Source organism: Lycium ferocissimum, chromosome 7, assembly GCF_029784015.1.
Source record: "Lycium ferocissimum isolate CSIRO_LF1 chromosome 7, AGI_CSIRO_Lferr_CH_V1, whole genome shotgun sequence".
Classification (NCBI taxonomy): Eukaryota; Viridiplantae; Streptophyta; class Magnoliopsida; order Solanales; family Solanaceae; genus Lycium; species Lycium ferocissimum.
Genome location: NC_081348.1, coordinates 1,703,734 through 1,721,987, shown reverse-complemented (window position 1 = coordinate 1,721,987; position 18,254 = coordinate 1,703,734). Strand labels below are relative to the sequence as shown.

Below are 18,254 nucleotides of genomic sequence, written 5' to 3'. Positions count from 1 at the left end.
CGAGAATATTGTTGTAAGGATAGTAGTTGGTGTTGAGATTGTATTAAGGAGGTTGTACTTGGAATAATTGGAAGAAGAAAGTGAATAAGTGTCGTATACAAAGCGTATATTGGGATGTTTTGATGTAAATCTTGGTGTGAGTAGTGACGTGAAATTAAAGACACTTATATTAGGTTGTTGTTGTGTTGGCTGTTAGGTGTGCTGTAGTGACTAAGGAGATTGGAGGACTGGTCCGACAAATTCATGGTGAGGTATGTCAAGGCTAACTTTCTTTCTTTTAGCATGATCCTCATGAATGAAACATAAATGTAACGCTACCCATAATGATTCCATTCCTAGCAGCTAGAAATGTCCTATGTTAATTCATGATCCAATGATATTGTTCATAGTAAGTCCTTCTTCAAATTCAGTATGCTTCATAGAGTCGTATGATGATGAAAATGCTATTTCATAATGATGTTCGGAGATGTAATAACCTTACGTCACTCCGACAGATTCGTAGATGCACTCTTATCATTTCACGCATTACATTATATACATACATATACATAATATGACCCCGCAGGCGTTGCATAAACGTATACTTATCTTATATCTATATGGGTTATGGGGAAGGTGACGACATTATGTACGCACTACCACCTTATCAGTTGGTCATATGATGATGATTTTGCCCACAGAGGCCGCTATGACGGTGATTATGCCCACAGAGGCCGATATGATGCGATGGGCACAGAGGCTTGACATATATACAATACTTATGCATGTAATTAGCCCTTAGAGGCATTTCAGATGTACAGGTTGCATTCCTTTTGTCCCACATACTTTCATGTCTTCTTTATGTTACTTTCATGACTTACATACTCAGTTATGTTACATTTATACGTTATATGGCCCCCCTCGGCATATATTTTGTTGTATAGTTGTCTATGATGGACTTGTTGGCTTGTACAGTTTTGTCCAGCATAGTTATATATGTATGTCCTTTGGGCTTGTTCCTTTTCAGTATAGTTCTATTATAATCTAGCAGATTGCCATATGATGACCATCGTGGTCCACCCTTGTTCACGATTATGATATGAAAGCATGACTAGTGGTGCTCGTCAGGTAGGGCTCGGGTGCCCGTCATGGCCCTCCGATTTGGGTCATGACAAACTTCGTATTAGAGAAGTTCTGTCCTAGGGTTGTCTGTATGCCGTGTCTAGCGCGCATTGTTGTTTATGGTGTGTTGTGCACCCCACTTATAAACAGGAGGTCGCGCACGACATTCAGGAAGGTTGCCTTTTCTAATAACGTGTTCTGATTTTAGCGATGCCTGTGACGAGGAGAGATTTAGCTGGACAGAGAGGCAAGGCTATGACAGATGAGGGTACCAGTCGGGTGGCACCAGTATATGTGGGCCAGGGTGAGTCCCAAAGTGAGGCTCTATCTCGATCTTCTCAAAACCCTTCCATTCCAGATGGGTACAGAGGGGCTGCAGCTATAACACCCCCAGTTCCTCCACATGATACACTCGGCCAGGAGATGTGGGATGCTATTCGGTTATTGACTCAGTTAGTGGCCGCTCAAGCCCAACGTCAAGGCATGGGTACCGGTTATGCTGATTGGAATGTTAGTACCAGGGTTCGAGACTTTATCAATTTGGACCCTCCAGTATTTACATGATCAAAATCGGATCAGGACTCGCATAATTTTATTGATCGGATGTAGAGGACATTAAGGGTGATGCATGCTTCTGACACTGAGTTAGTATAGTTGGCTTCCTACCATTTGAGGGATGTTGTCATTCAGTGGTATGAGACTTAGGAGTTTTCCAGGGTTACTAATGCACCTCCAGCATGGCCATGGCAGGAGTTCACAGAGGCTTTTTTCGACACTACTTGCCAGCGGAGACCAGACGAGCTCGAGTTGATAGATTTTAGAATCTACGCCAGCGGAATATGAGTGTTCGAGAGTATAGTCTTCGCTTTAACTCACTAGCCAGGTATGCTCCCACGATAGTAGCTGAGATGAAGGATCGGGTACACCGGTTTATGATTGGACTTGGGCTGCATTTGGTTAATGATTGCATGACGGCCTCACTTCAGGAAGGTATGGATATTTCTCATATTCAGGCATATGCTTAGGGCTTAGAGGAGTGGAAGCAGCAGCAGCGAGCTGATCGAGAGCGTGATAGGGGCCAGAGTAAGAGGGCTAGATCTTCTGGTTCTTTTGGCGAGTACCGGGGTGGTCATAGGCTGCAGTTTCTTAGGCGTCCTACCTATTCAGCGGCGGGCGCACCTTCATAATTTCCAAGATCGAGATTTGATCGACCCACTTATTTTGAGTTAGGCCGAGTTCCGTGGCTTTTGTTCCCGCTCCTATGGTGATTCCTACCGAATGGTCCATCTCTACCACGACGCGCTCGGTGTGGTAAGTCGGCATGGGCTTTACATGTCGTTTGTTGGGTTCGTATGTGTGTTATACTTACAGTCATCCAGGCCACATTATGCGAGATTGTCTGTCGATAGTTGGTGGACGTGTAGTTCAGTCAACAGGATCTGCAGCTGGTTCTTCGCATCAGTACGCCCTTCTGGGCAGGGTTCTCAGACATCAGCCGACCGTGGTAAAGGCAAAGGTGGAGCGTCCAACTCGAGCGGTCCTCAGAACCGTGTCTATGCATTGGTTGGTTGACAGGACCTAGAGTCGTCACTTGATGTTGTTACAGGTATAGTATCAATCTCCTCCCACGACGTGTATGCATTGATAGATCCCGGCTGTACTTTATCATACGTCACTCCTTTTATTGCTAGTAAGTTTGGGATGGAACCTTGAGAAGATGAGGCCTTTTGAGGTGTCTACACCTGTTGGAGACCCGATGATAGCTAAACGACTATACAGGAATTGTGTAGTCATAGTCTATAACCATCATACCGTAGTATATTTGATTGAATTGGATATGGTAGACTTTGATGTTATTATGGGTATGGAATGGTTGGCTTCTTGTTATGCCAACTTTGATTGCAGAACAAAGATAGTTCGGTTCCAGTTTTCAGAAGAGTCGGTTCTAGAATAGAAAGGTAATACAGCTTCGCCGAGAGGTAGGTTTATTTCCTATCTCAAGGCAAGGAAGATGATTGCAAAGGGTTGTATTTATGACATCGTTCGAGTCCAGAATGCAGAAGCAAAACCACCAACCCTTCAGTCTGTTCCAGTGGTTAATAAATTCCGCATGTTTTTGCAGATGAACTTCCAGGCATTCCACCAGAGCGGGAGATTGACTTTGCTATCGATGTGCTACTAGATACTCAGCCAATATTTATTGTTCCTTATAGGATGGCCCCTGCCGAGTTAAAGGAATTAAAAGAACAGTTGAACGATTTGCTCGAGAAAGGCTTTATTAAGCCTAGTATGTCACCGTAGGGAGCACCGGTGTTATTTGTAAGAAAGAAAGATGGCTCGTCTGGATGTGTATAGATTACAAATAGCTGAATAAGGTGACGATAATGAACTAGTATCCGCTCCCGAGGATTGATGACTTATTTGATCGCATTGTAGGGTGTCAGATGCTTTTCAAAGATAGACTTGAGATTAGGTTATCATCAGGTTAGGGTCAGAGAGAAAGTGTCACGACCCAATCCCGTAGGCTGTGACTAGTGCCCGAGCTGGACACTCGTATACACCTGTTAACTATAATCGTTCACAACTAGCACAATAAAGAACTTGTATATATATATAAAGGCAGGACGTCGTCTCAAAACTGTCACATATATAAACATATCATAGCGACCTGTCTCCTGAGGAGTTACAACTTTCGATAGATAATTATATCACACATTTATAAGGCTATTATAACATATGGGAACGCCCCAACTATATACATACGCAAGCCGACAAGGCTCGCCACTACATATTTGATCCCAAATATATATATATATACGCAAGCCGACAAGGCTGCCACTACGAATAGGTACGTCCCAAAACATAAATCACACGGACAGAACTGAACAGTAATCGTATACAACCCACGCATATGTCTACAGACCTCTAAGAGTATCAACCGTGACATATGACGGGACAGGGCCCCGCCGTACCCCTGAATACACATATACATATCTCGGAAGATCTGTGCCAAAGTCTAGACTCCGGAACAACGGAGCACTCCAAGACGGCTGAGTAGAAATCCTAAGCTGAAAGTTACCAAAGCGAGCATCTGTACCTGCGGGCATGAAACGCAGCCCCCCGAAGAAAGGGGGTTAGTACGAAATATGTACTGAGTATATAAAGCATGAAATACAGTAAACAGGATTATAGCCAAAACAAGAAGTACAGAAAACAAATGAGTACAATAACCAGAATACCAAAATGCTTGCTTTTGAAACACAAATCATACATGTCAATATCATCTATCATATCCGGCCCATTATAGGACTCGGTGAACATGGTTGCCACCTCGTCTTTGGCGCCATAACACAAGATACTCCGAACACAGCATAACTCCGTATTAAAGATAACTCCGTATCACAAAGATAACTCCATAACACAAGATAACACCATAACATATATATATATATATATATATATATATATATATACATATATATATATATATATATATACGTACCGGCCCTCTAGTGAGGGACTCGGTGAAAGATGTAATAATGTAATGCACAAACGAGTAGTGAGTAATCATATGCATATAAATCATCTTTTGAGACTCAATAGATAAGTAGACTAATCAACGCTCGAGTATCAGGACGATAGTCATGTTCAGTACTCTTTGAATATCATTATGAACTATATCAAAATAAGGCCTCAGGGATAATAGACATGTATTAAGTTAATCCGAGTCAGTTTATAAAAGTTATGGACATTATGCATTATAGAATCCTTTAAGAATAGGAACCCTTAAGCATCATTTACGATCCCATCATACAAAAGACTCGAGGATAATAGCTCAATATTAAGAATCCTAATATCAAGAAGTGAATAAGAATCATAAACATGCTCGGAACTTATGAATAGAGTTACCCCAAAGCTCATATCGTATCTTACTTACATCTAAGACATGCCAAAAGAAAGAAGGGATAGGCTTTACATACCTTTAGCGTTTATATGCAACACAACCCGTATACGCTGCCCAATAGTACTTTAACCTATATTAAGATGTCAAGAACTACGATTAGGCTACGAGGGAATTTGAAACGCATTCTAACGTTAGTAACTCCTTTCTAAATAATTTGACGACATTTCCTTTACATTCAAACCAACCACATACAATCAAGCCAACATCAATGATCAAACGTTTAAGTGCTAACCCGAGGCCATTCAAACAAGACTCGAGAACACTTCGGACAACCTGCACAATATTCCAAACAGCCCAACCAACATACAATACAACCCGCAATCTTCCAAACTCAACAAAAACAACAACAACACATTCTTTCCTTCCAAATTCATGAACTATACCAACAACCACACGTTAACAACATCATTCACACAAATGCAAGAAACTATATTAACATCATATTAGCTTCTACAACAGCCCACAAACAATTACAACTCCAACTTGAATCATTAAACCTTCATTCTCACCATACAATCCATAACAACAACAATCAAAACATCAAGTAAATCAATTCACCATTTCCTACACAAACAACCCCTACACGGCCTCAACATCTACATACATAATTCCATGATTTCTATTCAGAATTTCTACATACTACAACACGTTCAAACCATCCACAACACATGCAAAAGGAGATTAAACCTTACCTTTGATACTTGGCTTTTCAACTTGGTTCCAACTTGTGCCTTGAATTTATACTTGTTCTTGTTGCCCTAAGATCAATTCCACGTTATTGTACACCTTCCAAGGAGTCGAAACACTTGAAAAAAAAATCAAATTTGATTCAAATCACCAAGCTTCACTCTCGGCCAGCCATGGCCGAGAGTCTCTCTCTCTATCTCTTAATTTTCTTTTGTTTGTGAAGATGATAAATGATTCATTAGTCATCAATTTCCCTTTATATATGCCACACATGATGGTGACACATGTCCAACCTTGACATGTGTCCCATTATCCTTCAAGAGCCAATCACATTCGGCCATATGTTGTGGGGCCCACTTTGTGGTCTAATTAATCATAATTAATCACTAATCCCCACTTAACAATTTAATCATGGTTAATTAATCCCTAATTTTCACTAATATTTCCATACCAAGTAAAATTTATAAGCAACTTGTGCATTGAAACAAAATCGAAAGTTAAAAGTCTCTACCTCCTATCCCAAAATAGTCTTGCCCTTGACTTGTCGCGATTAGCTTAAAATATCCCAGTGTACAAAAATACGGGATATAACATCCTTCCCCCTTTAGAACATTCATCCTCGAATGTAAAACTAGTCTTACAGGGTCTTATAAACACTTCGGGGGAGTCTCTTTTATTGTTATAACACATAGCTTATTTATCAATCAACATAACCAAATTGAGAGTTTAGATTACCTGTAGGCATAGGAAACAAGTGAGGATATTTCTTCTTCATCTCCTCTTCAGCTTCCCAAGTCATCTCCTCCCTATTATTGTTCCGCCACAGTACCTTAACGGAGGCCACGTCTTTAGTACGCAACCTTCTCACCTGACGATCTAGTATAGCTACCGGATTCTCCTCATACGATAGCTCTTCCGTCACCTGGACATCATCCACAGGGAACACCCTAGAAGGGTCACCAATGCACTTGCGAAGCATAGACACATGAAACACTGGGTGTACTGCTTCCAGATCAGAGGGTAGGTCTAATTCATAGGCAACCTTGCCTACCTTACGAACAATCGATAAGGCCCAATATATCTCGGCTAAGTTTCCCTCTCTTGCCGAACCTCATTACACCCTTCATAGGTGACACCTTCAAGAATACCCAATCGCCAATCTGGAACTCTAAGTGTCGACGTCGATTATCTGCATATGACTTTTGTCGACTCTGAGCTGCTAATAACCTTTCCCGAATAAGTTTTACCTTATCAATGGCTTGCTGAATCATATCTGGGCTGATTAACTTAGTCTCACCAACATCAACTAACCAATAGGTGACCTACACTTTCTGCCATACAAGGCCTCATTCGGTGTTTCCCGAATACTAGAATGGTAGCTATTATTATTATGGGCAACTCAATAAGTGGCAACTGATCATCCCAGCTACCCCTGAAGTCAATCATATAGGCACGTAACATATCTTCTAGTCTCCGAATAGTACACTTAACCTGTCTATCAGTCTGGGGGTGGAATGCTATGCCAAGACTCACCTGTGTTCCCAATCTCTTCTGGAATTATCTCCAGAAGTTAGCTGTAAACTGAGCTCCTCCGTCTGGTATAATAGATGTGGGGACCTCATGAAGTCTCACTATCTCCTTGATGTATAACTTTGCATAGTCTTTAGCTGAATAAGTAGTCCTGACTGGAGAAAATGGGTTGATTTGTTAGCCTATCCACAATAATCCACATAGAGTCGTACTTTCGTGGAGTGCAAAGTAAGTCTGTAATGAAGTCCATATTCTGAAATCTTTAACTCCATACATTACTTCTTGACTTCTTTAAAAGACTTTAGCTGTCACTCTACTCTTTAGCTCTTAATCTCTATCCTTAGAGTTAGTTGTCAAGTAGCGATGAAGTTCCCTCATATAATAACTTTACATACTTTACATAGCCGTTCCATCTATATTTTTGATTTGACATATTAACTATCATCGTCATCGGTATAATTTTGTCCCGATCGTCTCATATTTTTTATTTAACACTTGTAACATTAGGCACATTATCTCGTGTCATTTCTTTGTCTTTAATTCAAACTCTTCTATTGCCCTCTTTACTTGTCATGATCGTCTCACATTAGTCTTTATGTTTTACCTTGCCTTCTCCTCTCTTACCTCACTTTCTTACAATCGGTATCGGGATAAATCTTTGGTTCAACCATGGCCATGTCCTATTTGCCCTCAGTACTAATTCTATCTCGGTAATTTGGCTTAAACCATCTTTACATCTTTCTGTAATGTACCCAAAATATCACAACTGCATTGTTATTATTGAATCCTTATTCCTCTTATCAAGTATTCATTCACTTGGTCTTACGCTTGACATACTAATATTCATAGGTTGCATAACTATTCTTGTACAATTTGTATGAGGTATATTCAATCTTAGACATAATCTTTCCATCTCCTGGTTCATTTTGCTTTACATATCTCATCCGTACTAAAACTCGCTCGTAACTTATCTTGTCATACTCCTTTCCCTTCTTTATTCACCTTTTGATCTTCTCGCTTCCTACTATAGGAGATTTTCTATTCCCTCTCCTTTATTACTTACAAGTCGCAATATCATTAGCGAATAACTCTATTGCAACAAAGCATAACATTGCTATCCTTTCATAATATCTCTTAAGTTACTCGTACCATTCTCTTGTCGTATTCTTTCTTTTTTAAAAGCACCCACTTTTAATGTCATATCATTCAAGACCTTTACAAAATTTTCAAACACATCCTCAATTACCATTCGACTTCGTCCCTTTATTTACCGGCCTTCGATCTTACTAACTTTGTTTCATTCAAGGGATCTTACCTGAAGATCAAGCATCCATATCAACTATATTGCAGTGTCGATTGTCTCCATCTTACACTTGCATTTCTCGCACCCGCTTCCCCCCTTAAGGGTGTACTTATACCATTATCCGTTTATGTTCTGTTCTATGTCCCTATTTCCAATCTCAAATTCATCCGGTCCTTTTTTCCAATTCACTTGGTTTACTGTACCATATCCATGTCTTTTCCCCTATGATCTATAACTTTGATTATCCACGTACGAAACCTTAACGAAATCACAAAGCGACGAGAGCCTTTCTATATATAGTGCAAAATCTTATCTGATAATCTGTACTCGAGTAATGCGACCAATATAGCAACTCATCCAAGGCCACATTCCACTCACTCCAGTCAATAGTTAATTAGTACTTGTAGTCGTTCCAATCTCAACTAGGCAGCATTTATATTCCGACGATAAGTGTCCAAAGTTCTCTTGAAATATTATCTTTATCCCAACCTATATCATCTGTTTCCTTTGATGAATTTATAATACACCATTTGTTCCTCGAGCCTACCGTCTTTGTCCCTTAAGGATTCCACTGTTTTCGAGGTGAAGTCGTGTGCACGCAGTACCCCTTTATGCCTTATGCCCTTTTTACCCTTGTTGTGTGCTCGGTACTGACTTCTAACTTACTCAAAATCACATCAAATTCATCTTAATGATAATCTTATTTTATAACCTTGTCGTTGTACTATACCTTTAAGTTCATAACTATATACTTCCCTTTCGTTCTATGCTCGTACTCAATTAATTACGTCTATCTTGGGTGCTTCTTGTAGAATTCCCTTATCATTTCTCCCGTCTATGTCTATCTTTTATTCTGCGCGCAAGGAATCTTATGCTACCTTTGTATCATTCGGAAAGCATCGCTTCTGCATAACCCCTTTCTCATTTTCAAACGTATTCTGTTCATCCATGTTTATTCTTATCATACCAATCATTTTCTAGCACTCATTCCACCTCGTTACTCACCTTTCTATAACTTGGTCTTCCACAGTTCCGTCACTTATAGTACTCGTGTCCTCAGCTATACACGTCGTAACCTATTACTACACTGTTATCTCGCTTTCTTCTTCTTTCCTTCTCTCAATTCCTCTTTCTTTTCTTGTACTCGCTATCATTTCCGTTATCATACAACCTTTATTCCAACTTTCCTATAGAACTTGATAAGTCTTTCTTATTCCTTCTATAGCTCACTTTTATACTTTAGTCACATAGATCACATCATATCTCTTAATCACTTTTCCTCACTAGGCTTTACTCATTTTCACGACAATCCTCATTATAATCACATTATATCTGTCGTAATCAATCCTATAGTGTAACACTTCTTAACCTTATTCACGATTCTTACTATGGGTTGATTACACTCGGTGGAGTAAGCGTACTTGATCTTTCACCCTTTAGTCAATCCATTAATATCTCACTGTCCTATCAATACATTCATATCCGTCACAATTCTTTTCCTCTCGTACTCTTGTCTCAATCATACTATTACTTCTTTTAACTATAAACTCGTCGTAATTTATCCTCGCTTATCAATTCGGTCGGTACCTTAATATCAACTCCTATCAAGATGGTTTGCCGGCCTTTTCTAAATCATCTCTTAGGATTACAAGCCCTTTCCAAATTCTTTTTACCATATCGATATCGACCTCCTAATTACTATTACCATCAATTCAAAGCAATTAACTTCTTTCTCGAGGTCACCGTACTCGCAACTTAGTCAAATCCTATCATTACTATTGGTACACGACCTTTCAAGTCATATTACAAACCTATATCTCATTCTCTTTTTATTTCTAGGAAAATTTTGGCAAAGTTTCCTCTCGTATTTCTTACTATCTCGAAACCACGCACAGGAAATACCAACAATGCCTATATATATATATATATATATATATATATATATATATATATATATATATATATATATATATATATATATATATATATATATATATATCATATCACAGCCACACAGGGCTCCCAATATCAACAACAGTATGAAAATGATGAACTTACCTCGTATGTCCAACTCAACCGCACCTGTTACACTTTCTTGTTTACTTTCTCTTTTAATCTTTAACTTTACATTTCAATCGTACTTCAATACTTTACCCGACATACATCTTTCGTACCTTTGCTTACCTGCGTGCTTTGTAACTTCCAATATCGCTAGTCACGTTTCTTTCGTCGATGCCATTCTTCTCGCCGAAATCAAAGGTTAGTATAAGGAATCTCATTTCCTATGGCGTAGCTCTATCGCACGATCTTAGATATGAAAGAAAGCTAACATCCTAAATGTCCTGTAGCCTCCTGTTTATAGATGTGGTGCATAACACACCGATAAACGAGACTCTACCCGACACGGTCTGTAGACACTCTAAGGATGAACTGCTCTGATATCACTTTTGTCACGACCCAACCCCGTAGGCCGTGACTAGTGCACGAGCTGGACACTCGTATACGCCTATTAACTATAATCGTTCACAACTAGCATAATAAAGAACTTGTATATATATATAAAGGCAGGACGTCATCTCAAAACTGTCACATATATAAACATATCATAGTGACTTGTCTCCTGAGGAGTTACAACTTTCGATAGATAATTATATCACACATAAGCCGGCAAGGCTATCATAACATGTGGGAATGCCCCAACTATATATATATACGCAAGCCGACAAGGCTGCACCAAAACATATATATATATATATATATATATATATATATATATATATATATATATATATACGCAAGCCGACAAGGCCGCCACTACGAATGGGAACTTCCCAAAACATAAATCACACGGACAGAATCGAACAAGAATCTATATACAACCCACGCATATGTCTACAGACCTCTAAGAGTATCAACCGTGACATATGATGGGACAGGGCCCCGCCGTACCCCTGAATACACATATACATATCTCGAAAGATCTGTGCCAAAGTCTAGACTCCGGAACAACGGAGTACTCCAAGACGGCTGAGTAGAAATCCTAAGCTAAAAGTTACCAAAGCGAGCATCTGTACCTGCGGGCATGAAACGCAGCCATTTCGAAGAAAAGGGTCTAGCACGAAATATGTACCGAGTATATAAAGCATGAAATACAAGAATCGTGATTATAGCCAAAATAAGAAGTACGTAGAAAACAAGCGAGTACAATACCCGAATACCAAAATGCTTGCTTTTGAAACACAAATCATACATGTCAATATCATATATATATCCGGCCCATTATAGGACTCGGTGAACATGGTCGCCACCCCGTCTTTGGCGCCATAACACAAAGAACTCAAGATAAATCCGTATCAGATAACTCCGTATCACAAAGATAACTCCGTATCACAAAGATAACTCCGTATCACAAAGATAACTCCATAACACAAGATAACACCATAACATATATATATATATATATATATATATATATATATATATATATATATATATTTATCCTACGGCCCCAGTGAGGGACTCGGTGAAAGATGTAATAACATAATGTACAAAAGACAGTAGTGAGTAATCATATGCATATAAATCATCTTTTGAGACTCAATAGATAAGTAGACTAATCAATGCTCGAGTATCGGGACGATAGTCATGTTCGGCACTTTTGAATATCATTATGAACTATATCAAAATAAGGCCTCAGGGATAATAGACAAGTATTAAGTTAATCCGAGTCAGTTTATAACAGTTATGGACATTATGCATTATAGAATCCTTTAAGAATAGGAACCCTTATGCATCATTTACGATCCCATCATACAAAAGACTCGAGGACAATAGCTCGACTATATTAAGAATCCTAATATCAAGAAGTGAATAAGAATCATAAACATGCTCGGAACTTATGAATAGAGTTACCCCAAAGCTCATATCGTATCTTACTTACATCTAAGACATGCCAAAAGAAAGAAGGGATAGGCTTTACATACCTTTAGCGTTTATACACAACACAACCCGTATACGCTGCCCAATAGTACTTTAACCTATATTAAGATGTCAAGAACTACGATTAGGCTACGAGGGAATTTGAACGCATTCTAACGTTAGTAACTCCTTTCTAAATAATTTGACGACATTTCCTTTATATTCAGTCAACCACATACAATCAAGCCAACACCAATGATCATGCGTTCAAGTGCTAACCCGAGACCATTCAAACAAGACTCGAGAACACTTCGGACAACCCGCACAATATTCAAAACAGCCCAACCAACATACAATGCAACCCGCAATCTTCCCAACTCAACAAGAACAACAACAACACATTCTTTTCTTCCAATTTCACAAATCATACCAACAACCACACGTTTAGCAACATCATTTATATAGATGCAAGAAACTATATTCACATCATATTAGCTTCTACAACATCCCCACAAACAATTACAACTCCAACTTGAATCATTAAACCTTCATTTTCACCATACAATCCATAACAACAGCAATCAAAATACCAAGTAAAATTAATTCACCATTTCATGTACAAATAGCCCCTATACGGCCTCAACACCAACATACATAATTCCATGATTTTCATTCATTTCCACATACTACAACACGTTCAAACCATCCACAACACATGTAAAAGAAGATTAAACCTTACCTTTTACACTTGGACTTTTCAACTTGGCTAGAATTTGTGCCTTGAATTTAATACTTGTTCTTGTTATCTAGGACCAATCCCACGTTATTATACACCTTCCAAGGAGTTGAAACACTTGAAGAAAAATCTAATTTGATCCAAATCACCAAGCTTCACTCTCGGCCAGCCATGGCCGAGAGTCTCTCTCTCTATCTCTTAATTTTCTTTTGTTTGTGAAGATGATAAATGATTCATTAGTCATCAATTTCCCTTTATATATGCCACACATGATGGTGACACATGTCCAACCTTGACATGTGTCCCATTATCCTTCAAGAGCCAATCGCATTCGACCATATGCTGTGGGGTCCACTTTGTGGTCTACTTAACCATAATTAATTACTAATCCCCACTTAACAATTTAATCATGATTAATTAATCCCTAATATTCACTAATATTTCCATACCAAGTAAAATTTATAAGCAACTTGTGCATTGAAACAAAATCGGAAGTTAAAAGTCTCTACCTCCTATCCCAAAATAGTCTTGCCCTTGACTTGTCGCGATTAGCTTAAAATATTCCAGTGTACAAAAATACGGGATATAACAGATATGTCGAAGGCAACTTTCAGGACCAGATATGGTCACTTCGAGTTTCTTGTGATATCTTTTGGGTTGACAAATGCGCTAGCAGTATTTATGGATTTGATGAACCATATATTTAGACCCTTTTTAGATCTGTTCATGATTGTGTTTATCGATAATCTTCTAGTCTACTCTCGATCAGAGGCTGAGCATGCGGATCATTTGCGTGCTGTGCTCAGGGTTCTTAAGGATAAGAAGCTGTATGCAAAGTTCTCCAAATGTGAGTTCTGGTTGAACTCCGTGGCTTTTCTTAGACATGTTGTATCAGGTGAAGGCATCAGGGTTGACACCCAGAAGATAGAGACTGTGAAGACATGGCCTAGATTCACGACACCGACTGCGGTTCGTAGTTTTCTAAGGTTGGCAGGATATTACAGGAGATTTGTAAAGGGCTTTGCCTCTCTTTCAGTACCATTGACAAAGCTAACACAAAAGGCAGCTAAGTTCAAATGGACAGACACGTGCGAGCGAAGTTTTCAGGAGTTGAAGAACAGACTGACTTCAGTGCCAGTTTGGACACTTCCAGAGGGATCATAGGGTTATGCTATCTATTGTGACACCTCGAGTGTCGAATTGGATTGTGTGTTGATGCAGCCCGGTTGGGTTATTACTTATGCTTCTAGGTGTACCGAGGAAGCACGAGAAGAACTATCCGACCCATGATTTGGGAGTTAGCTGCAGTGATTCATGCACTTAAGGTTTGGAGACATTTTTTATATGGTGTTCATGTTGATGTTTACATGGATCATAAAATCCTTCAGTACATCTTTAAGCAGAAAAAGTTGAATTTCAGTCAGAGGCGATGGTTGGAGCTGTTAAAGGATTATGATGTTAATATTCTATACAATCTAGGGAAGGCGAATGTAGTAGCCAATGCCCTTAGCCGCAGATCTATGGTTAGTTTGTCTTACTTGCGAATAGAGAAAAGGGAGTTAGCTCACGAGCTTCATCAGTTAGCCAGCCTAGGAGTTCGATTATTGGACTCAGGCGATGCAGGAATCACAGTTCAGGATACAACGACATCATCCTTAGTAGCTAAGGTTAAGGAACACCAGTATGAGGATCCTTTCTTGATTCAGTACGGGGAGACAGCCCCACAGAAAAAAGAAGTCACCCTTTGAGATTTCCAGAGAGGAAGTGTTACACCTCGGAAAAAAATATTCATGTCATTATGCAGTAGATGGAGTAACGCAGGGCGAGATGAATACGATGTCCCTACGAGTAAGAAAGGTTACTTGGCGATTTTAATTAAGATTCCAAAGACATTCGAGGTAAGAGAAGAAAGTACATTGAGGAAGGCAAGGTACAAGTCGTGTTTTGGAAGGATTTTGCAAAGTACCTGTTACACCCCTCGTGTTCATAGTGGTAGAACCTATGATTTTCTAGTCGGGTATGCCCTTGGAATAGAGACCCGAACCCGAGTTGGGAGGTAGAAAATGTCTTACCCCGTGTACAAGGGTACCAGTAGATATTCCTGGCAAGTTATAGAGTTAAAAGTTGAACGAATCGAATCGACGTGATCTGAACTGGACCAGAAAAACCTACAGGACACCAGTCATCGTCGATGGGTCTTCGATATGTTCGACGGACCATCGACGTGCGGTGTCTATGGGATCCCGCAGCCATGCATCTGCAGGCGCAGGTCGACGGGCAAGTCGACGGGCCATCGACCGACTCGTCGAACCGGATCGCTGTAGCCTTTTTGACTTCCAAGTATAAATAGGTGGTCCACGACCCTATTTCATATTTTCTGTTATATCCCGTATTTCGTACATTGGGACAATCCGGGTTAACTATGATAAGTTAGGGACAAGACCATTCCGGGATACGAAGTCGGGACTTTTGACCTTCGATTTTGTTTTGAGACATAATTTGTTCATGAATTGGTTGGCATGGAACATTTGGGAAAATTTGGGACTAAAAGTGAAATATTGAGAAGTTGGAAATTATTGGAAAAAGGCCATGTTGGCCGTGTGGTTTGGGAGAGGGCCCCACACATTTTGTGGTCAAATTTAATTGGTCCAACCCATGTGTGGGCCATGGATACTTGGATGATTCATCTAGGAGCATAAAAGATGACTAATAAGTCATCTTTCTTCATTTCCACACTTAGAAAAATCAAGAACTTGAAGAACAACAACAACAACCATTCGGCCAAGGGGGCAAAATTCAAGACCAAGATTTAGCCATCACAAAATTATTTCTTCCTAGCAAACCTACTAAGTGAAGGGTCCTCATTAACGTGGAAGTGTTGTTTGGGTCAACAAACCATCCGTTTTATCAATCGCAAACCCTAGCCAAGTTGTGAAGATAAGAGGAAAAGGTAAGGATTAATCTTGTTTTATGTGTTATGAAGGATGTGTGCATGTTGTAGTATGTAAATATGGATGAAATTCATAAAAATATTGCATGTGGAAGTGAGCCGTGTGCATGGTGTGTTGGCCGTGTGTGTGTGTTGTGTTGTGTAGAAGTAATGAATTAATTCTAGTTAGCATGTTTTGATTGTTGTAGTGTGAAGAGAAGAATGAAAATCATGAAGTTGGCATAGAGGGGTGTTGGCCGAATAGGGCCCCCCTTGTGTGGTTGAGAATGAACAAAGTTTAGTTAGTATTTTAGTTGTCGTCGTTATGAATTCTATGTTGACGATAAGAATTTAATGACTGAAGATTGGTGTTGTAATTGTTATGGGCTGATTTGGAGGATTGCGTACATTTAATGTAATTTCTATATTTATGAGAATGACATTGTTAGAGTGCGGATTGTTGGTGCAAATCGTGATTCGGAAGTTAGGAATGTGTTGTGGATGTTGTTCTCGGGTTTGGGACTGTTTTCGAGTAAATTGGAGCATTTTTTTGGATTGTTGGAAATATTGTGTGAATTGTTTAAAATGTGCTTGAATGTTGTTGGTATGGGTTCGGATTTGTATTTGAATGTATGAGCGTTAATGTTGGCTGGAATGTAAGCCGTTGAATTGGATATAATGAATGTTGTTGGATTATGTAGAAAGAGTATTTAATGTTAGAATGCGTTTTGAATTGACTAGTGATGTTGCTAGTTTAGTTGTTGGTGTTGTTGTTGTTGATTTGGCCGAGTTAAATTCTCGGGGTTGGTCTATTTACGGGGAAATCGCCAAATTTCTGTAAAATTAAGTGCTAGTTTGGAATTAAATGCCTAAATGTCTATAGCTAATATTTGATATCCGTTGACGTTGTGTAGACCTTGGGGAGCCCGAGACGTAGGTTGGGATTAGCTTGAGTTGGATTAGCTTTGAGAGCGGACGAGGTATGTAAAGCTCAACCCTTCCTTCTTTTGGCATGCCTTAGTTACAAATAGGCTATGACACGAGCCTCGAGGAAATTCTATTCTCGCGATCCGAGCATGTCTATGATTTTTATTTGTTTCTTGGTATTCGTATGTTGGGTATGATGAAATATTGGCCCGTATGTCTTTGGAATATTTGATTTTCAAATGTTGCATAAAAAGTTTTGTTTTTAAAGAGTTCCGTAACTACGAACGACCGTAACTTTCACAGAAAGGCTCGGATTGCCTCGATATGTTCGTAGGAGATTTTATGGCGTATGATGAGTATGTTTTTCATAGGCGGGACCGTCTCGGGTCGACACCCGTCCGTGGGTCCCGCGACTTTCCTTTATGTAACTCTAATGACTTTTGAAAGAATTTGGTATGGCTATTATCCCGATTTCCAAGTATGGTCATTTTACTTATCTTTTGAGTCTATGATAATGATTTTATACATATGGTTACTCACGACTCTGCTCGTGCATTTCGTTGTATCTTTCGCCGAGTCCGGCCGGTTATGTTGTCGTGCACACTATGTTATACTCCGGTGTTATCTTTGTGTTATGGTTCGCTGAGCCCCTCGCTAGAGGGCCGGGTTCCGCTCATATTTGGCGTTATGCTGTGTATGGCGTTATGATGTGTGACGGGATATGGAGATTTGAAACTTTCTGGTGTTATGCTGTGTTATGGGGCCAATGACGGGCGGGCGACCATATTCTTCGAGCCCTCTGCATGGTTTGTATTTTAAAAGTAAACGTTTTGGCATTTTGAATATTGTACTTATGATCGGTATTATTTCGATTATGATTCGTTTCTTGTATTTGCTTTGCATACTCGGTACATATTCCGTGCGACCCCCTTTCTTCGGGGTCGACGTTTCATGCCCGCGGTACGGACGCACGTTCGGTGATCCGCCGATCTAGGACACCCTTTTAGCTTGTTTGGAGTGCTCCCTTATTAGGAGCCTACATTTTGGTATATATTCGTTCGTTGCATATGTATTTGTTTGTTCGGGGGGTACGGCGGGGCCCTGTCCCGTCATATGATTCGTTGTTCTGTTTAGAGGTCTGTAGACGTACATGTGGGTT

The 18,254-nt window shown here is 39.7% G+C and overlaps 1 protein-coding gene across 1 annotated transcript; it reads left to right on the top strand.

The window, feature by feature from the left end:
• The first annotated feature begins 1,311 nt into the window (after positions 1–1,311).
• Positions 1,312–14,403, top strand: LOC132063067 (uncharacterized). The gene is made up of 3 exons (XM_059455499.1): positions 1,312–1,653; positions 2,127–2,184; positions 13,994–14,403. The coding sequence occupies exons 1-3, from the start codon at positions 1,312–1,314 to the stop codon at positions 14,401–14,403; spliced, it is 810 nt and encodes a 269-aa protein (XP_059311482.1).
• The last annotated feature ends 3,851 nt before the right edge of the window (positions 14,404–18,254 follow it).